Source organism: Gossypium arboreum, chromosome 6, assembly GCF_025698485.1.
Source record: "Gossypium arboreum isolate Shixiya-1 chromosome 6, ASM2569848v2, whole genome shotgun sequence".
In the NCBI taxonomy this organism is placed as follows: domain Eukaryota; kingdom Viridiplantae; phylum Streptophyta; class Magnoliopsida; order Malvales; family Malvaceae; genus Gossypium; species Gossypium arboreum.
In genome coordinates this window covers 132,251,047-132,273,033 of record NC_069075.1, presented here as the reverse complement: position 1 = coordinate 132,273,033, position 21,987 = coordinate 132,251,047, and the positions used below count along the sequence as shown (strand labels likewise).

Below are 21,987 nucleotides of genomic sequence, written 5' to 3'. Positions count from 1 at the left end.
TTGATCGGGCTATCGCCCAAATTATTTCCCGACCCAGATGGGAAATTCACGGGGATTTCAGCATCAACCGGCCCATGTTGAGGCCTCTCAATAACAGATGGCCTTCTAGGAGGTGTCTCAATTTGCACTGGCACATGAGGCGGAGTGAAACCCGGAGGATGATCCTCACCCTCCTCACCAGTGATAGCCATGGGGGCCTTCCCTTTATCAGTGGCCCTTAGAAGCTGAGCCATTTTAGCCATCATATTCCTCTGAGCCTCTAGCATTTGCTCTCTCATGTCATTCTGCATCTTGGCCAACTGCTCCTGTAATTGGTCTTGCATATCAGTTTGCAATTGTTCGAACCTTTGATCCATACTCTTAGTTTTAGTGTGGGTGCCGTAAGGATGTGTGATTTTCAGATTTTCTTTTCTACCTTCGGAAGTAAACTTTAACTAATTAGGGACTTTCTATAACTTTGAATGCATATGATGTGATGTAATGCAAATGCTTGAATGCAAAAAGGCATCGATCTCGATTCGATCTCATTTAGAAAACTTTATTTAGAAAAAGAATATCTTTACATATAAATGGATTACATATACGCCTTTGCCCCAACGCCTAAAGTTCTAACTTTATCTAATAAAAGGGCTAACTCTCGACCTTTATCAGACGCTGACTCATACATCATACTCGACGCATCAGCTCGTACTGCTAAGTCTCGAACATATTCAGCAATCTCTCGAATCTGGGCTATAGCCTCCCCAATAATGTAATCCTTATCTCTGACTTGACCTTTAACTTGATGGAGCTCTTCTTTGAAACAATCTTCTTGCGCCTCGAGCTGCTCAATCCGAAGTTCACCATCATGCAATGCCACTTCCAAATCTTCAACCTTACTTTTTAGCTCCTTTAACTAGACCGTAGGATCATGGTTTCGGTGCCAACGAAGGGATCTTCCAAGCTCAGTTACCTTAGTCTTCAAACCTTTATTCTCTTTCTCTAATGTCAAATTCTGTGACCGCATCTCTTGGAACTTCTTCTCCCAATACTCGGCTCTAGCTTTTTTCTCTTGAACTTCTTTCTGCCACTGTTCCGAAGACCTTCCTAACCCCACTCACTTTAAAGATACTTGTGCCTTCTTATAGTCCTCTTTTAAATCATCTCGGTCCTCCTCAACCTTCCTTTTTTCCTTTCTAACTTTTTCAACCTCCTTCTTTTGCAGGTCAACATCTAGACTCAGGTACATCTTCTCCTCTTCAAGCTTTTCTATCTTCTTTTCAAGTTTCAAATTCTTTCTCTTAAATTCTTGCTTCATGATATCAAGCTCCGAGGGTATCACTTGTAGATATTCCTCCATTGGTCGAACTTCCTCCATTTTTGTCACAGGGATATTATCGTTAATCCTTCTACTCCTCTACTCGGCATATTCCGGGGTCGTAGCAGGATTAATAGCTACTCCCTTCAACCGCCAAGTCTTGTTCCAAGCACTAGAAACTTCGCTAACCTTCCTCTTGTAATCAGCTCCTCTGTATACAAACTCACTTTGAGCTAACCCATGAGTCACTGGTACAAACTGTCTCAATCCATGCTACCTCAGCACGAGCAAATGGGCATAACCAATGGCACCCCAAATTCCCAACAAGGGAACCCAATCAAAGCTGCCGCATCGATAAAGTATCTCACCAGGAACCATCTATGGAGCTCTCCACTCAACATTCTCCGACTGAAGATTCCGAAGTAATGCTATCCAATTCTTTTCCGGCACATCCAATTTTCTAGATGAGGCTACTATATCTTTTACTAGGGAGTAGTTCTCAAAGAAAACTCGACAAACAATCCTATCAATCAACCGGAAGTGACTGTAGAACCAAGCCAAAAGTAACTGAGCACACCCTATAAACTTGCCTGCACCAGCCCTCCTACATGCACCTAAGGACCAGAATGTCTCCGCCAAAATCGCAGGGACAGAAGTGGCCCTTTTGCTGAGTCGATGAAAAAGATCCGTGGTTGCCTCGTCCACATATCCCAAAGCCCTAGGGAAAACCATCAGTCCATACAAACTTAAGGCAAAACTGTCTACCTTCTTCGTCTCATCGGGGTGTGTCAAAATCAAATCTTTCAAAGCGTCCCACGAAATGCACTTGCATTCACCCTTCTCTTTAATTCTGGCCATGATTCACTGCTCGCTCATCCCCGTAATGGCCATTAATTTTTTCCAAAAGGTAGGGACACAAGCAGCTCGAGAATAGATCTTATCACTCTGAAACCTAGGACAATGAAGTAAGGCAGTGTACTCCTCCACGGTAGGTACCAAGTCTACTTCCCCAAAGGTGAAACAACTGTACGCCGGGTTCCAAAACTGAGCAAGGGCTCGGAACAAGTGCTCATCTACCTGAATATCGAGCAAGTAAGGTAAATCTCCGTAATTATCGTAGAATAACTGCTTGGTCTCATTACCCCACTGATCTCAAATTTCCTTAAGCTCTTGGAGATTATTCTGTGTGACACTAATACGAGTATAATCCGACAGCTCCGACACATATCCCATAGTTATACTGTTTCCCTTTTCTAGCTGAGTTTGCTCTGACCATCTATGAACATCGGCGTTGCCCTCCACTTTATCAAGAAGTCCGTTCTCCATAATAAAACTTCCTAACTTAGAAACTGACCGTGAATCGATACCTTTGTAAATGCAAAATGACATGCAAACAAAAGAAAAGAAATAGTCAGTATCACATGATATCAATAAATCTCAACGATAATTTATAAGGGTAATATCTAAAGTATAGCTCTAACTAAGTTGGGCCCTTACGGTTTTTCTATATGAGGTTAGTTCTAAAGTTTGAGGTACCCGAACCAGCAGATTCCTCGATTCTCACCCATTATAGGCTCATTTGAAATGAGTTTAGTTCAGGGGAATATATTTCCCTATGGCTACACGGAGATGAAACTCTCATGAAACCATAGGTACGGATGTATCCCGAAAGTGATCCTCTATCCTGCACGGAGGCGAAAACCTCACGAAGGCGTAATTTCTCACTCCCACTTAAGGGTGTGACCACAACGGTCATGCAAATGCAATGCGTATCGGAATGTATAACATACGCAATAATACAGACACATGTAATGCAAAGAGGATTGAATTTTAAAATTTTTCAAATTTCCGACATTAAGACAAAAGGTAATCAATTATACGGCTTGACTCTCTTATTAGTCCCCAGTGGAGTCGCCAAGCTGTCGAGACCATTTTTAAATCGAGTTTTGGAAAATGGGAATCGACTTTAAGAAAAACGAAAACGGGAGTCGCCACCAATCTTTTTAGGTGTGATTGGTTCACCAATAAATCATTAGTTTTGGTCTACGAAATAAAAAGAACGGGTTCGGGAGTCGGTTACGTACGAGGAAGGATTAGCACCCTCATAACGCCCAAAAATTGGTACCTAATTAATTATCAAATGTCTTTAAGGTCAGAAATTTAAAAATTTTAAGATGCAATCCTTTTTAGAATATTTTGATTTTGAAAAATTAGGGTTCACTTGTATCAAACGAATCAAAATATCTCTTCTAGTAAGTTAGGACACAATATTTTTAAGACATTCGAAACTAAACTAGCTTTTTTAAAAATCTCTATCTCGAAATGACAAAACGCCAATCCAGTAAGTTAGGACGAAACGCTTTGAAATTCCAAGACAGTTGCTCGTATTTTGAAAACCTTAAAAAACATAGAAGGGTGCTTGACTATTCTAACTCAACGAGAAAAATTGCAACCTAGTAAGTTAGGGCACTACTTTTCTCGAAATTTCCAAACACCAAGCATTGCCTTTATTTTTTTTGAAAACTTTAGAGTCTCGTTTTTTAAAATCGATGCATGAAGGAGCATATTAACATAACATACGAGATAACATGTTATAATAATAGGTAAATAAAAGCACAATAGCATAAATATCATACATTAACCAACATATACATATAAGAAACATGGCAAATTTTAAATAAGTAAAATATACATAAAACACGATATATATTTAAGAAGAATAGGTAAAACACATAAACATGTAATTCATCATATATTTAAACATATTGATAATAAAAACGATGCATGATATACAATTTGACACATATATATATATATAAAATACAATAAAAATAATAATATGTCAAGCACTCAACATTTAATAAAATTATGAGACCAACATCTAATATATTGACATAATATAAAGAAAGGTTCAATATATATATATATTAAAATATAAAATAAAGTGAGTAATTATTGATAAAAAATACCTAAAATATAAATTAAAAATGTTTAAAATAAGCTATATATAATAATATAATATGAATAAAATATAAGAAAATATAATATAAAATAATAAAATATAATAAGTATTTTGCATATAAAAATATGGTAAAATAATTAGTATAAAAAACAAAATAAATAATATATAATAAAAAATATATAAGAAAGATAGATATTCTAAGGAATATTGAATAATAAAAATATAGTATGCAATAAAAATTCATAAATAATTATAATGAAATATAATATGGTATACGATAATAATAATAATAAAGTAACAAATATTTTACGATAGAAACATAGTATAATAAAAAATATAATATATAATAGAATTTAAAACATATATAATGTATAGCCCATATTATCGGTAAAATATAAAACAATGAATAGGATATGAGTAATTTTCATAAGAATATTATAAAATAAATAATATACATATATAAAATATATAAATAAAGAAAGGTGTAATATATATAAATGGAATATGAATACTATTATAAATAAGGATAATATATACTATTATTTATTAATAATTTTTTTAAAATTTATTTGCCATTTACAAATCTAGTAAATAATAATATAATTTTAAAAAATATATAAAGAAATATATAAAATAAGATATACAATATTATATAATTTATAGATAAAATATATGATAATAAAAAATAATGGAAAATAATAATAATATATATAGCTAATATTTATAAAAATATATAAAGTATTTAAAGTAAATTAAAATATAAAAGGTTTAAAATTGAATTTAATTAGAAAATCTAAGGTTAATTTGCAAAATAATAAAAAATTAAAGCTCGATTTGAAATGCGCGTTAAATTTAGAGGACTCACTGGGCAATTTACCCTAATCCTAAACGACACCGTTTTTCGAATACTATTTTAAAAACACCGAAGGGACTAAATTGAAACAAAATTAAATAATTAGGGATAAATTAAAAATAAATAAGATGAAATTATAAAAATTAAAAAAACGAGAGGGCCAATTGGGTAATTAACCCACTTTACGAAAACACGCGGATCCTCCCCGGGTAATCAGGTCAACACGCGGACCTTGGAAGCTTTAGAACAACACCGTTTTGGGCTTATTAGATTAAGCAGAAACGATGTCGTTTCGTTGAGGCTATATAAGCCAAATGTTAAGCTTCAAAATCATTTAGCACCTGGTTTAGAAAAAAAAACGAGAGAAATCCTCTGAAATTCTTCCCAGCCCTCTGAGCTCCAGCCCTAGGCTGGTCTGCTCCGTTCATCGGACCTCCGTGCTCAGCCTCACGCGCCGTCACCAACTCCGCCACACACGACGGTCGGGATTCGAAAAGCTTCGCTTTTCTCGGCGAATCTCGAAGGTATCTTTCTCTCCTCTATTTTAATGTATTATATATAAGTTATTTACAATAAAGCAGTAAAATAAAAGTAGAAACAATAGATCACCTTCGTTTCTCTCGAAATCCTTCTGATATATTATTGCAAAAAATATTTGGAGTACAATATTTTTTGGTGCATTTCTCTCTCGTATATTTTTTTTATGCTTCTCAGATATCTATCGGTAAGTGTTCTTACAGATTTAAGAAAAGGCTTTATAGCCTTAATCTACTGCCTATTTTGGAAAGAAATCAAAAGATTTCTTTCCAAACCCTGTTCTAATCTATTTGTTGTAGTTTTGCTTTGATTTCTTTCCTTTTCCTGCAGGTGACTGCGAGGATCTCGGTGGTGAGACAAGGCTGAGGTGTAGCGCGCTGATGGAGCCTTGACGTGAGGCCAATAGACACTCCCCGAAAGTTCTGGAGCTTCGTGAAACGAAAGGGCACTAATTGGGCATGACGTTTGAGGCGCCTGAAGCTTCCAGAATCTTTTGCGGCGTGAGGATAAAGAGAGCTAGGGTTTCTAACCCTATCTGAAAGTCATTTGGGCCCCCTACTATTTAGGCCTTCGGGTTTATTGGTATTAGGTGGGTCTGTTTGGGTCTGTTGTAATAGGTCCAGTTTAAGTTGGGCTACGGGTGTATTTGGGTACATGGGTAGTGGGATTTAGGTTTGAAGGTTTTAAATATTGGGCCAATAGTGTTTGGGCTCTTGTAAGCTGGACTGTTTTAAACAAACATTTATTTATATATTTTAAAAGCCCGGACAAATTTGGGCTATTACACAAATAAAAATTTAAACATCAAAATTTAATGTTAAAAGGACTAAAATAAAATAAATTGAAAATGTTGTCTATTTTAGTGATAAGTAATTTCTTACCTAATTATTTTTTTGCACTTTTTATTAGAAAAAATTTATAAGATGGTTTTATTAAAATTATCAAATGTTTGAAACAATTAAATTATTGACTTAAATTAATTTTTCGACAACTTAAATATATAATTTTGTTAACAAATTGTTATAGCTAAGAAGCATTTAATATAAATCTAAAAAGCTTATATTTAATATTTAATATAATTTTAATTAAATTAGTGGTTTAAGCCGATAATCAGGTATAAATTTTATTTATTTAATCATCAATGAAGTTGAAAACAAACTTTACCAAGATTCTAAGACATGTCCAAATCACTCATTAATAATAATTAGTAGAATAAAATGGATAATCAAGATTATTAGCAAGGTGATAAGGAAGATTAATCTACAATATATTGTATGTCCAATATTTATATATACATAGAGCGAGAATGGGGTTATTTAATAAGAGAAATTAAAGATAAGTGTTAGCATTTAATGTAATATGATAAGATAAGATCACATGCTTCATAGTTGATCCCATTCAAAAAAAACTACAAGAAAAATAGAAGAGAGAAAGGAAATCTTGGGGACCAGCAAATCCCTTAATTATGCTACCACCTTTCTTTTCCATTAGCTTCTCAAAGGGATCATGCATGAAGATTGAGGAGATCCCATAAAGTAATGCAAAATCATATACCTCTTATACACTACTCACTACATTACAACTCAATGCCATAAACCTTATAAGGAGAAATAAATTAATAATAATAATAGTATTTTTTTGGTAAAAATAATATATATGGAGTTATCTGTATAAGAAGTTAGATTGCATTTTTTTTCCTTTTACTCAAAAAATAGGTAAATTAGTTCCTATACATTAGATCAAAGAGCAAATTGATCATTTCTATTAAAAATTTCATCTATTTTTACTGTTAAAAGTTAGTATTCTGACAAAATAATTAAACAGTTAGATGTGGCGTGCCACGTGTATCTCATTCTAACATTCAATGACCAATTTTTAATAGTAAAAATAGATGAAATTTTAACATAAGGATCAGTTTGCTCTTTTATCTAATGTACATGGATTAAATTACTTATTTTTTAAATAGAGGGAAAAATACAATTTAATTTATAGTTTAAGGACATCTATAATTCTTTTATTTTTTTAATAATATCTAAAACTGAATTTACATTTTGCATGCTGGATTCATGTCTTGGAGAACTGCATTTGTCCTTGCTTTTTTAAATCCTTTTTAAGTAGCACAACACAAACATCACTTATTTGGTTGAGTGCCCTTTAAATTTAATTTAATTTAATTTAATTTCTTCTCACTCTCTCTTAGAAAAATTGCAAGGAAAGGAAATTTCATCGATCCTTGGTGTTTGCACCATGCATGGGTAAACCCTTGCAATTTCCATGAATATGTTTCCCTTTAATTTAAAGAATGTTTAGGGTTAGGGTTCTTGAAATTATAATTGTTATTGCTCAAATTAACAAATATATTTTTCATTCATCAACAATAAGCAGTAATTAACTAATTAACTCTCTCTCTCTCTATATATGTATATGTTGGATTTCGCAGTCTTAACTGCTATCCATTAACCAAAATCAGTTCAAATTTTCAACAATAAAATTCATCTTCCATCAAATTAAGCTGCAGCTGCTGATTTCATATACTACAACGACAGCAATAAGATTTTTAATTATAGAATTAACAACTAATTTCATGAATTGCATAATATTACAAAACTGTGTTACAAATATATACATTACATACATATAAGGGAGAAGAAACCTATCTACTTGGTCAGCCATTTGCCTAAAATCTTTAAGAAACTGATGCATGCAGAGCTTCCATGCTAAATACCTCTTTATATTTTCTATGATAGCATACCCGCACTCACACAAGAGATATGTACTTACACGAGATGGGATAAAATCAGGACCTTCCTTCATATCTGAGACAAAGGTTGGAAGATGACTGGGGCTCCATATTGTGGGTAAAGTAACATCAGAACCGTCGGTGCATGTTGATAAGTTGGGGCCAACTTAAAAGAGAAGCGTTGGAGTATGATAGAAAGAGCTAATTTTGCTTGCAAAATGGCTAGGTTTTGGCCAATGCAGGTACGGACCCCAAGGCCGAATGGGATGAACCCAATAGGATGTTTGGCCGCACGTGCCACGCCCCCGGAAAACCGCGCAGGGTTGAACTCATTTGCATCATTGCCCCATATGGCTTTATCATGATGAACGGCTAAGATTGGTATCAAAAGCTCGGTCCCATGTGGGATCATGTAACCTCCTAACTCTGCATCAACTTTGGTGCGTCTTATTGTAGCTACGGTTGGAGGATACAATCGCAGCGATTCATTCAATATCATATTCAGCTGCAGATGTCAACCCAAAATCAGACAAAAGCAAGTAACAGATGACAAGGAGACAAGACAAGGATGTTACCGTCTTAAGCTTTACGAAATTATCTTTGTTGGGTATGTCACGTAATCCACACACCCTAAGAACCTCCTCACGTGCTTGCACCTGCCACTGTGGGTGCATTGCAAGAAGAACGGCGGTCCAAGTGAGCAAATTGGAAGTGGTCTGTTTGCCGGCAAAGAAGAAGCTCTTGCACTCTTCGATTATGTCATCCACACTTATGTCATTGGAGGCTTCCATCAATAATCCCAGCAAGTCTTTGGCTCCGTTTCCTTGCATTTTGTTCCCACAATTGCTTCTCCGCCGTTCGATTAGCTTCTTCAACGACTTCTTGATCCCTCTGTCCAATTTCCAACAACTTATGTTCCTCTTCGTCGGTAAAAATCTGAAATTTAAATGCATATCAGTACCTTTTTCCTATTTGATACCAGGCTAGTATTAAATAGGCTAAAAACCAATAAAAAAACTTCTACTTCTATTTTTTTTTTTTAAATATTGTATAGAATGAGGTCTCAACCTTTAAACTCTTGCATTTTATATTAAAATTTCTACCATCACTAGTAGATTAAAAAAAATTATAAGCAAAATTAAAAAGCTACCATATATGGCTAAGTTTTGAAAACAACACATGAAAATATTTTTAGATTAAAATTACTTATGTAACATTTAACTTAAGTTTAATTGAACCAACAATGATCTTCAATCTGATTTTTAAAACTGATGAACGATCATATGCTAATGACAAAAAAAAGGTACCTATAGCCAGGTATGAAAACTTTTGAAAAGCCTCGGCAACAAGCACCATTTGTTGGGCTTGAAGACCGAAAATGGCCTTTCCATCTTCATAGCTGCTCCCAAATGCCGTACGCGTGATTACATCTTCGGTTAGGCTCTGAAACCACTCGCATACTTCGATTTCAATCTCGCCGGACTTGCTTCTCTTTATTAATGCTGACCATTTCTCCACCATTTCAATCACACTTTGTGCCACCACTGGCACCAGCAACTATTTTAATAATAAAACAAGTTATTGAATCATCTTCAATGTTTTTGTTTTAATGAATGAAGGAAGGAAGGCTTACTTTGAGATTCTCCATATGGAAAGTGGGAGAAATGATTTTTCTATGATGAGCCCATTTTTCACCTTTGAGACTAAGGAGTCCATCACCTTCAAGCTGTTTAATCAGAGGGTGGGCTTCATTTTTTTCGTACAGTTCTGACTTGGATGTGAAGATTTCCCGTATGATATCTGGGTCCGACACCGTCAGCCGAACCGTTGGACCAAACCAAACTATAAATGTTGCACCTGTGTTTCAGTTTTTAAACAAAACTTACAATCATCATCACATTAATATGTCGTAAATGATAATTAACTCCATTACCAAGGAACTGCAATTACAGTGGGGAATGGGGCAAATATTACAAAAATGAGAAAATAAATATTTATTGTATTGCTGGGAGACAAAGACAAAAATGGGATTATCAAAATATAGTTTTTTTTTTCCTTTTTTCAAGAAAAGAAGGAAAAAGAAGAAAACAGAAGTGGAACCATCCAAAAAATCTCAACTTGAACATCAAGCATCCAAGCTCAGAAAAAGCTGTATAGTTTTAAAAAGAAGCACCTGAACTCAGAAAAATAAGCCTTTTTTCCTTCAAAAAAGGTTTACAATTTTTGAAGGATCGACTCTAAGCCAAGGCCATCCCCTCAACTTCAATGATTATCCCCAAAACAGCTCAAGAAGAACGCACAGTTTAACACATTCAAAACACTTGAAAGATGAAAGACAGAGGGTGTAATACATGATTGTACCATAGATTTTCTTCCAATGATGGTAGAAAGAGAGAACTCTGGGGAGAATATTGTGAGAGAAAGGCATGGGTTGAGAAGAAGCCTTTAACATCATGCCCACAAGCTCCTTAACATTTCCAATGAAGAAATGGTAAGGGGTCCTCTGATCCCTTGCCTTGAGAAATGCTCTTCAATCTTCCTAGGTCTCCACCAAAGCAGCACTACCATTTTTAACACCGTCATTAACAACATCAAACATATGCCAACCAGCTTCAACCACTGCCAAACCTCATCCATAATTCTTCAAGAAATTAAACAAGAAAAAAGAAAGAGAAATAGCTTAATTTGCTTTGGATTGTGGCTTTGCTCACAGGTTTCCTCCCCAGTGTGGAGCAGCCTTTTTGTGTGCTTGCTTCTTATCTTGTTTAGCTTATGTTGGTTTACTTGCCACCCTTTGTTGGCTGCCCTTTTAATGGTACTACAAACTAGACATTATATATAATATTTAAGAGAGAGACCATAGGCGAGCCAAGGCCAACGGCGTAGGGGCCGCAATTGGAATTATAAGGGTCAACAATAAAATGTTTTTCATTTATTTTTGGGACAATGTTACCCCTCCTCTTTTTCATTTAGTACTGTTATATCCATCTTATAAATAAGTATATAACTAGTAAGGTTTATCAGGGTTGATTTTTGTTTATGTCATATCATAGAATAAAAATTTAAAATTAAAATATCCTATGCATTTTATACCTTTGAAATTTAATCACTTATTTTTTTTAAAATTAACTTTTCTATTTTTGAATTTAAAATTTACTTTTAAATTATATATAATTACTTAATAAAAGCTAATAATATTAACTATTTGAATTAATCGATAATATTATAAAACTATAAAAACTAAGTTATATTAGAAATTAAAATATAAAGATTAAAATTTAAATTTAATTATAATAAGGGACTAAAATTAAAAATTTAATCATTTTATAATGCAAAGAACAAAAAGCACCATCTTGGTGCATCCAAGTGTCAATGAAGAAAGGCATTTGGATCTTCCTTTTACATAGAGTTATTAGTATGGTTTTCACCTAAACTTCATGTTGAGTTAAATATTTATTTTTTGATTAAATTATAAAGTAAACAATTTAAAGGGTACAATTTGCTCAAAGTTATTGGACTTACCGTATATTTAGAATTAAATCTCCATACTTTTATTTTCAGGAATTTAATTCTTTTACTTTTCAATTTTAAAAAATTAGGTTCATCTATTACCACTATTAAAATTCTTTTGTTAAATTTGTTTGGTGGGACATTTTGAAATTAAAAAAAATACTCTCTTGATATCCATGTAACAAAAAGTACCATTGTAATGAACCCGAATTTAATAAAGAATTTTAATGGTGCAACAATTCTTAAAAATTCACATAATCATTTTAATTAGAAAAATATTTAAATTAACTAATGGCATTATAAAAGTTAATGTGCCGATTATGAAAATTTTAAAGTATTTAGATTAAGTCTCAAACTTGAGTGAAATATAATGATCAAATTAAAATTTAACCATAAGAATTGAAATTTATCCATTATGTTCTCATGTAAAAAAAAAAAGGGACAAATGTCCATTATGTTTGAATTAGTCAATGTTTGTTTTAGGTTGCTTTGATTTTGTTACAATAAGACCTAGTCTATAGGACTAAGACCTAGTCTATAGGACTAAGTTACTGCTTTGAATTTTAAATTAGTAGTGATCCATGTTTATAAGGTTATTAGACGTGAATCTTATCATTGTTTTAATTTTATTTGTAAGGTTATATATAAACTAGTACTTTGTTTTCAATAAATGTATATGAGTTTCATTTGCTCTATTAACTTGAGTTTGTTCCTTATTAGTATGGTATCAGAGCCATCCGTTAAGCTTGATAATAGAGAATAAAAAAGTTACAAGGTTAAGAGAAAACAGTGAACATGAGTGAAGAAAAGAGTGAGGGTAGTCTCACAAAGATTTCCCATTTTGGTGGTCTTCACTACGACCATTAGAGTGAGCTGATAAAGAATCTGTTGATATCCAAAGAAGACTACCAGCTATGTTGACCAACGCACAACAGGCGTAGCTGGATAATGTAAGGATGAAGGATCACACAGTCAAGCACTATCTATATCAAGCTACAAATTGTGTGATTTTTTGAGCAAATTCTGGACAGACGAACTTCCAAAATTTTTTGGGATTCCTTGAGAGCAAATTTGATGGAAATGAGAAAGTGAAGAGGTCCATTTTCAACACCTTGAAAAAGGAATTTGAGATGTTAGAAATGAAGAAAGGAGAGACAATCAATGAGTATTTTGTTAAGATGATGGTTGTAACAAATCAGATACGGAGTAATGGAGAGGCAATACTTGACTCTATAGTTGTGAAGAAGATTCTAAGGACTTTGACAGAATGTTTCACCTATGTGGTGATATCTATCGAAGAGGTAAAAGATACACGTACCATGTCGATTGATGAGTTGCAGAACTCTTTGTTTGTGCACGAACAAAAGTTTAAGAGGATGGATAGAGAAGAATATCAGGTTTTAAGAGTTGTTGTCGGTGATGAAAGGCTTGGAGGTAAGGAACATGGTGCATACAGAGGACGTGAAAGAGGTAGAGAAAGATCATTTGACAAAGCTATTGTGGAGTGTTATAAATGCTACAAATTGGGGCATTTCCAGTATGAATGCCCAAGATAAGATAAAAAAAGCCAACTTTGTGGAACTGGATGAAGAGGAAAAGCTACTTCTGATGTCTTTTGTGAAGATGTTAGATTTAAAACAAGATGATGTATAGTTTCTTGATTCGAGATGTTTGAATCATATGTGTGGAAACAAGAAATGGTTTTAACATCTTGACCAAAGCTTTTGACACACTGTCAAGCTTGGAAATGATATAAAAATAATAGTCGAGAGGAAAGGAAGTGTATGATTGAAGATTTGAGGAGTCAAATAGGTGATTTCTAAAGTTTGTTTTGTTCTAGAACTGAAGAATAATTTGCTTAGCATGAGACAACTCTAGGAGAAAGGGATTGATATTCTGATTCAGGGAAGAAAGTGTAACACCCTGATTAGTTTATCTCTGTTTCTATAAATATTTGACACAACTGTTTACCTGCTTCAGTTGTTAAGTGTTCTGAGTGTGTGTGTGAGGTCTTGGGTTCAATTCTCACCTTAGAAGCTTTTGTTATTTTTCTAATTCTAGCCTTACCCTTGCTAAGTGGGTTTATGTTAAATTGTCTATTAATCCATATCAAAATGGGGCCACTGGTTTGAGTGGTAAAGGATTTGATGAGTTGGAGGTCCTGTGTTCGAATCTCTGCGCAAGCGAGGATGATATTTTTATACGGTTATGTGATAAAGTTTCAGTGGAACTGAAAGCCTGAAGGGATTGAGATCATAGGTTAGTGGGAGAAAATCTGGGGACTTGTTGTCATATCTACTTTTTTAATTTTATTTTTATTATTTTTTCCTAAAATCTCTTCATGTTTTTTACGTCCCTTTTTCCCTTCTCTACAATTATGTTCCCTTTTTGTTTTTTTTCCAATTTTGTCATCACTCTTTAACTCTTGTCATTGTTTTTGGAACCTCATTACTCATCGCTCGGTTAAGGTAAGTAGGGTTGCGTCTGTTGGGTTTTATTTTTTATAAGGTTGGTGTTCCTTTTGTGATGGCATGTTGGTGTAATCATGAAATCTGATTCTTTTCTACGATTATTTTGGTGTAGGAGAATGTGTTAAACTATAAGATTCGTTCAGACTATCTAAACCGTGTTAGTATCTATTCTTGTGAGCAGTAAATTTTGTGTGTTATTTTAGGATTTTGTGTTGTTTCGTAAATTATTTGCTAAGTGGTCAATAGATTGCTGATTCTTAGGTTTCGAAGGGCTCGGGGTTGCTGTAGCATCTTAAATGAATCAAATATGTTCCTAAAATATGAAAAATAACGTTTCGGCAAAAGTCGAAAATACTCACTGTCGACACCACACGGACGTGTGCCTACCCCTGTGGTTGGCCATGTGTGAGACACGGCTATGTGAAGGTGTGAGTGTGGTCTTATAGGTTACATGGGCTAGGCCAAGTTGGACGTGTGGGCCCACACGAGCGTATGGGTTTTGGGCCAGATCATGGGGGCCACACGGGCATATGGGCCCATATTTCTAAAATTTTTCCTAAGATCGCACAGGTCATTTTGATCGACCGTGGGCCTACCGTAGGGTCGGTAAGGGCTAACCAAACCCTAAAGCCACGTGATCTGATAGTCTAAAATTCTGTTCTGAGAATGATACGGTTATGCATGACTCACTATTTTGCTTTACGTATATCTATTATCTATATATAAGCATGTTGAGCATGTTTACTCTGTTGTTTCTGTATCTGACTTTTTCATCTGTTATTGGGGTAGGATTTGCATATGTGAAGGAAATGATCTGAAAGGTGACCTTCGCCTCTATTCTGGCAGCTTGGCTGCACTTTATTTGATATGTGTCGTAATGGAAGGATATGGTGTGTAGGGATATGTGGGTGTTTTTAACCCCACATGATGTGATGGGATAGTCGGAGATGGTGTGTAGAGGATAAGGGTAGAACTCTGTATATCTAATCTGCATATCTGTTTTTGATTTCTGTATCTGAAAAAGGACATAAGTCTGAATTTGTATCTGACTTTGTATAAGACTTCTGTATGTTTGCTTGTCTATTTTTGCTGGGTTACAAATTGAGTTTTCATAAACTTACTTCTGTTTGTCTGTTCTGTTTAGGTAATCCATAGACTTAGGCGGATCGGTGCGATAGAGCCTCTTGGTGACCACGAGTTTATAAACGGTTAATGATTATGATTTTATATTGATTTTAAGGGTTTTCTAGAGTTTTGTAATTTATAGATTCTCTGAACTGTTTGACTTTATTTTTGGGATTTGGATTTTGACCTGATTATTTATTTGCGATAGTTTTTACTAAAATAATGGTTTTTTGAAAACACAAACGGGATTACCAAATTAGACATTTTTATGACTTCCGCTGTACTTATGCTTGGGCAAATAAATAAATTAAACAAACACTTTCCAAATTAGACATAAATAAATATGAGTTTTGAAATTGGAATCATTTGACGAAATGACTTCATTTTAAAAAACCCTACCTTGTAACATCATCGGATTCGGCCATAATGTCTAAACCGGGTTTGGGATGTTACATTTAGTGGTATCAGAGCTAGGTTGTAAAACTCGGACTGTAAATTTTGGGTTCCAAAATTTTGTTACAAAAGAATTGGTTTTCAAACAATTTGAATAATTTGAGAAGGTATGTGGTACACTGAGTCTCCGGCGCCGATCCTGTAAGTATTTTTGAAGCTTAGATAGTATAATATAAAAACACTGTAGCTAGTACTTTCTGAAATTGTACTAAAATAGTTAGAGACTGAAACTTCTGAAAACATTACTGAACTTCTGATAATTTAAGCATAAAATATCTGCTAATAAAAATTGGAACTGATACATAAAATTTTATAATGTAGATAAAATTTAAAATTTATGATGAAATCTCGTGGAACACATGGATGTGGTATTCGGGGCTGTGGTAGAGGCCACAGAGGAGCTCGAGCGTAGTCTTATTCTCTTGGCAGTATGCCAAACTTAGATACGAGTGAGGCACCAATTTCACTTGCTACTGAGACTGAGTCTCAAAGTCGTTCGATTGGGGACGATGCATTGTCCAAGCCATGTTGAGGATATTGGAGAGGGTCGGTAGACTCTATTCTGGATTTAGGGGTCGTGGGTTGGTAACTAAACGACTCCGGTTCAATGGTGCTCAGCTGTTTAGAGGTGTCACTAGAGTCGCCCTACTATGACCGAATATTAGTTAGAGGCCACCAAGAGGATCATGAACTATTTAGACTGTACTCCCGAGAAGAAACTGAAGGGTACAGTCTCTTTGCTTCGTGACGAGGCATATCAGTGGTGGTTAACACTTTAGAAAGATACTCAACCTGATCGTCTGAACTGGGATTTCTTCAAGATCACCTTTTAGGGAAAGTATGTAGGGGTGAGCTATATAGGTGCTCGTAGGCGTGAATTTATGAATCTCACACAAGGCGATAGATCTATGGCGGAGTATGAGGCCGAATTTCTAAGGTTGAGCTGCTACGCTCGGGGCATGGTGACATCTGTATGAGAAGTATGTCCATGTTGAGAACGGTCTGAGAAATAGTCTAAAAGTTCTGATTGCTCCACAAAGGGAGTGTGAGTTTACAGTTCTGGTTCATAGGGCAAAGATCGCTGAAGAGGTTAAGTACGTGGAGTGTCAGAATAGGGATTGTAAAAGAGGTAAGAATAAGATAGAGTCAGAGCCCTATAGTTCTGTTCAGAAGCATAAGAAAAAGGCCAGACCTGATGTATTGGTTAGCGTGGGTGGTCCTGTTGCCAGCCGTATGGAGATTGTGGTAGGCGCCATCCGGGAGAGTGTTGAAGGAGGTTAGAGGCTTGCCTTAAGTGTGGGTCGTTATAGCATCGGATTCGAGAGTGTCTATAGCATGCCGATTAGATACAAGCTTTGGGACCAGGTTCTGTACAGCCTCAGAGGACAGTTCAGCAGCCATCTAGAGGCTATGGACTGACTAAAGGTGGTAATGGTATGGGCCAAGGGCAAAGGGTACCAGGTAGAGGTGCTGGTTAGACTGAGGTGAAGCAGCCTGCACTGGTTTATACTATTCGACGCCAAAAGGATAGAGATGTTCCAGATGTTATCACCAGTACGTTCTTAATTTTTGATGTACCTTATACTATTTTGGTCGACATATATTCTACGTACTTCTATGTAGTTAGTTCTGTTTCTGAAAACTTAGGAATTTCTATTGAGAAAACTTCTAGTGAAATCATTGTACTGAGTCCGTTGAGGCAATCTATTCGGGTTAGTAAACTTTATAGGGATGTTTCGCTAATGGTGCAAGGGGTTGTATTTCTGGCAAATCTGATGAAGCTTCTGTTTGGGGAGTTCGACTTAATTTTTGGTATGGACTGGTTGGTTGAGCACCGAGTAAGTTTGGATTATACAACTAAGAGGGTTATTCTAAGGACTGAGGATGATAGAAGGTGGTTGTGATAGGTGAGCATCGAGATTATCTATCCAATGTGATCTCCGCTCTTGTTGCTGAGAAATTGGTTTGGAAAGGGTGTTAGGTGTATTTGGCTTCTGCCAGTGTTTTTGTTTCTAAGACTCTTCTGTTGGGGATATCAAAACAGTGGGGAATTTTCTGGATATCTTTCTTGAGGAGTTACCAGGTTTTGCTCTAAATCAGAAAGTTGAATTCGGCATTGAGCTTCTACCGGGTATAGCTCCAATGTCCATCGCTCCTTATCAAGTGGCACCAAAGGAGCTTATAGAGCTTAAGGCTCAACTTCAAGAACTTCTGGATCATAGTTTTATTCGCCCTAGTGTGTCTCTGTGTGGGGCACTAGTTCTGTTTGTAAAGAAGAATGATGGGACTATGATGATGTATATTGATTATCGACAACTGAATAAACTGACGATAAAGAATAAGTATCCACTTCCAAGAATCAACGATCTATTTGATCAATTTTGAGGGGCTTCAGTGTTCTCAAAAATTGATCTCCGTTCTAGGTATCATTAGCTTAGAGTTAAGAAGGTTGATGTTCATAAGACTGCATATAGGACTCGTTATAGACACTACGAGTTCTTAGTTATGCCTTTTGGTCTAGCGAATGCTCCGCCTGCATTCATAGATATGATAAATCGAGTCTTTTAGCCATATCTGGATCAGTTCGTCTTGGTTTTCATCGATGATATTTTGGTTTATTCTAAAACCTAGGATGAGTATCATGAGTATCTTAGAGTAATGCTTTAGATTCTCTATGAGAAATAGCTCTACGTTAAGTTAAGCAAGTGTGAGTTCTGGTTGCTTGAGGTGACCTTTTTGTGGCACGTAGTTTCTGTTAAGGGAATCCGAGTTGATCCGAGAAAGATTGAGGTTGTGCTTGATTGGAAACAACCTAAGAACGTATCTGAGGTTCGTGGTTTTTTGGGTCTTGCGAGTTATTATCGACGGTTTGTCAAGGGGTTCTCTCTGATTGTAGCTCTTTTGACTAAGCTCTTGCATAGGGTGTTCCTTTTGTCTGAAATGATCCACAACAATCGAGCTTCAAGAAGATCAAGTCTGTTCTGACTCAGGCTCTTGTTCTGATACAGCCTGAATCTGGTAAAGAATTTGTGGTCTCTAGTGATGCGTCGCATGTTGGTTTGGGTTGTGTTCTGATGCAAGATGGTAAAGTTGTGACTTATGTGTTCTATCAGCTTAAGGCACATGAAGGGAATTATCCAACGTATGATCCCGAGTTGATTGTGTTGGTTTTTGCATTAAAAATCTAGATATACTATCTATATGGTGAGAAGTGTATTATCTACACTTATCACAAGAGCCTCAAGTATCTCCTTACCCAGAAGGAGTTAAATCTTAAGCAATGTCCATGGATTGAGCTGCTCAAAGATTATGGATGCACGATAGAGTATCATCCTATTAAGGCCAATGTGGTGGCCAATGCTCTAAATCGTAGAGCGATGACTGATTTGAGAGTGATGTTAGCTCGACTTAGCCTGTTTGATGATAAGAGTCTGTTAGTTGAGTTGGAAGTTAGGCCGACTTGGATTGATTAGATTCGAGTTAAGAAGTTAGGAGATGAGTTTCTGGGTTTACAATTTCGTCAGATTGAGAGTGACAGTACTTAAGGTTTTGGGCCAAATAATGATAATGTTCTATTTTTTCAATGTTAGATTTGTGTGCAGAACGATTCTGATCTAACGCAGTCAATTTTGAGGGAGGCGCATAGTAGCTCTTATGCTATGTATCCCAGTGGGAATAAGATGTATCCAATCTTCGTGAATTGTACTGATGGCCAAGTTTGAAGTGTGAGGTTACGAATTTCATTGATTGTTGTCTGACGTGCTAGCAAGTTAAGGCTGAACATTAGTTGCCTTAGGGTTTGCTACAACTTATTAAGATTCTCTTGTGGAAATTAAAACGAGTAACGATGGATTTTGTTAGTGGGTTGCCCTTGACACCTACTAAGAAGGATTCTGTTTGGGTCATCGTAGATTGATTGACCAAGTCTGCTTATTTTATTCTGGTTTAAACAGATTACTCTTTACAAAATTTAGTGAAACTCGATATATCTGAGATTGTTCAACTGCATGGGGTTTTTATTTCGATAATTTTTTATAGAAATCCTCGTTTCATTTCTCAGTCCTAGTAGAAATTACACGAGGCTCTGGGTTTTAGATTGGACTTCAATAGTGCATTCCATCCTCAGATCGATGGTCAATCTAAGAGGGTGATTTAGATACTAGAGGATATGCTTCGGAATTGTGTAATTGATTTCGGAGGCAGTTGGGAGGATTATCTGCCATTAGCTGAGTTCGCCTACAATAACAGTTTCCAGTCTAGCATCTAGATGGCACCTTATGAGGCTTTGTATAGTTGTAAGTGTCATACTCCGTTATGTTGGACTGAGTTGGGTGAGCGTCGTGTTTTAGGTCATGAGTTGGTTTCTAAGACCGAAGATAAGGTTAGATTGATTCAGGATCATCTGAAGGCGACTTCTGATAGACAGAAGTCTTATGCTGATCTGAAAAGAAGAGATATTGAGTATTCTATTAGTGATTTCATGTTTCTTAAGGTTTTTCTGTGGAAAAAGGTTCTGAGATTCGGTCGTAAGTGCAAGTTGAGCCTCAGGTTTATTGGGCCATATCTGATTCTGAAGCATATGAGACCAGTCACTTATCAGTTGGAGCTACCTTCAGAGTTGAGCAATATCCACGGTGTCTTTCATATCTCGATGTTGAGGCGGCATCGGTTTGATCCATCTCATGTTGTCTTTGTTGAGGAGATTGAGGTTAGGCCAGATTTGACTTTTGAAAAGGAGCCGGTTCAGATTCTGGATCATGATATTAAGGTTCTAAGGAAGAAGTCCATTCCGTTGGTAAAGGTTCTATGGCAGAATCATGGCATTGAGGAAGCCACGTGGGAGCCTGAGGACTCGATGCGTCAGTAGATCCTCATCTGTTCTGATTAGGTAAATTTCGAGGTCGAACTTTCTTTTAGTGGGATAGAGTTGTAACGCCCTGATTAATTTATTCCTGTTTCTGTAAATATTTGGCACAACTGTTATCTTCTTAAGTAGGTAAGTGTTCTAGGTGTGTGTGTGTGTAAGGTATTGGGTTCAATTCTCGCTTTGGCAATTTTTATTATTTTTCTGATTCTAGCTTTACCCTTGTTAAGTAGGTTTATATTAAATTGTCCACTAATCTATATCAGAATGAGCCTGCTGGTTCGAGTGGTAAGGGAGTTGGTGAGTTGAAGGTCCTGTGTTCGAATCCCTGCGCAAGCACGAATGATATTTTTGCTCGGTTATGTGATAGAGTTTCAATGGAACTGAAAGTCTGAGGAGGTTGAGATAGTAGGTTAGTGGGAGAAAATCTGAGTGGGTGTTTTTAACCCTACATGGTGTGATAAGATGGTCTGAAATGGGGGTAGGACTCTGTATATCTGATATGCATATCTGTTTCTGATTTCTGTACGTGAAAAAGGACATAAGTCCGAATCTATATCTGACTTTATGTGAGACTTCTGTATGTTTGCTTGTCTATTTTTGCTGGGTTATACACTGAGTTTTTGTAAACTCACTTCTGTTTGTCTATTCTATTTAGGTAATCCACAGACTTAGGCGGATTGGTGCGTCGGAGCCTCTTGGAGACCACGAGTTTATAAACGGTTAATTATTATGATTTTATATTGATTTTAAGGGTTTTCTAGAGTTTTGTAATTTATGGATTCTCTAAACTGTTTGACTTTATTTTTGGGATTTGAATTTTGACCTGACTATTTATTTGTAATGGTTTTTTACTAAAACAACGATTTTTTCGAAAACACAAATGGGATTACCAAGTTAGACATTTTTATGACTTTCGCTGTACTTATGCTTAGGCAAATAAATAAATTAAATAAACGCTTTTGAAATTAGACATAAATGAATATGAGTTTTGAAACTGGAATGATTTGATGAAATGACTCCGTTTTTAAAAATCCTACCTTGTGACATCACCAGATTCGGTTATAACGTCTAGGCCGGGTTTGGGTTGTTACAGAGAGTGCAAGTTATATCATTCACAAAGAGGGCTAATTATAACAATAAGAATGACCACCAGTCCGATGTTTGTGTTTTTA

The 21,987-nt window shown here is 35.7% G+C and overlaps 2 protein-coding genes and 1 long non-coding RNA gene across 3 annotated transcripts; 1 reads left to right on the top strand and 2 right to left on the bottom strand.

The window, feature by feature from the left end:
* Window positions 1-574: 574 nt before the first annotated feature.
* On the bottom strand, window positions 575-1,357 carry LOC108484845 (stress response protein NST1-like). Its single transcript, XM_017788738.1, has 3 exons — window positions 1,112-1,357; window positions 953-1,069; window positions 575-823 (listed from the first exon to the last, which is right to left on the bottom strand). Exons 1-3 carry the CDS (start codon window positions 1,355-1,357, stop codon window positions 575-577), a joined length of 612 nt encoding a protein of 203 aa, XP_017644227.1.
* A 4,223-nt stretch (window positions 1,358-5,580) lies between these two features.
* LOC128293930 (uncharacterized) lies at window positions 5,581-6,445 on the top strand. The gene is made up of 2 exons (XR_008284083.1): window positions 5,581-5,636; window positions 5,980-6,445. It is a non-coding gene; the product is annotated as an uncharacterized LOC128293930 (long non-coding RNA).
* Window positions 6,446-8,125: 1,680 nt separating this feature from the next.
* LOC108485467 (cytochrome P450 734A1-like) lies at window positions 8,126-11,319 on the bottom strand. The gene is given in 7 exon segments (XM_017789310.2): window positions 8,126-8,894; window positions 8,965-9,325; window positions 9,697-9,715; window positions 9,718-9,946; window positions 10,023-10,246; window positions 10,751-10,888; window positions 10,891-11,319. Coding segments are annotated over 7 exon segments (1,542 nt in total). The 5' UTR covers window positions 11,027-11,319; the 3' UTR covers window positions 8,126-8,459.
* Window positions 11,320-21,987: the final 10,668 nt, after the last annotated feature.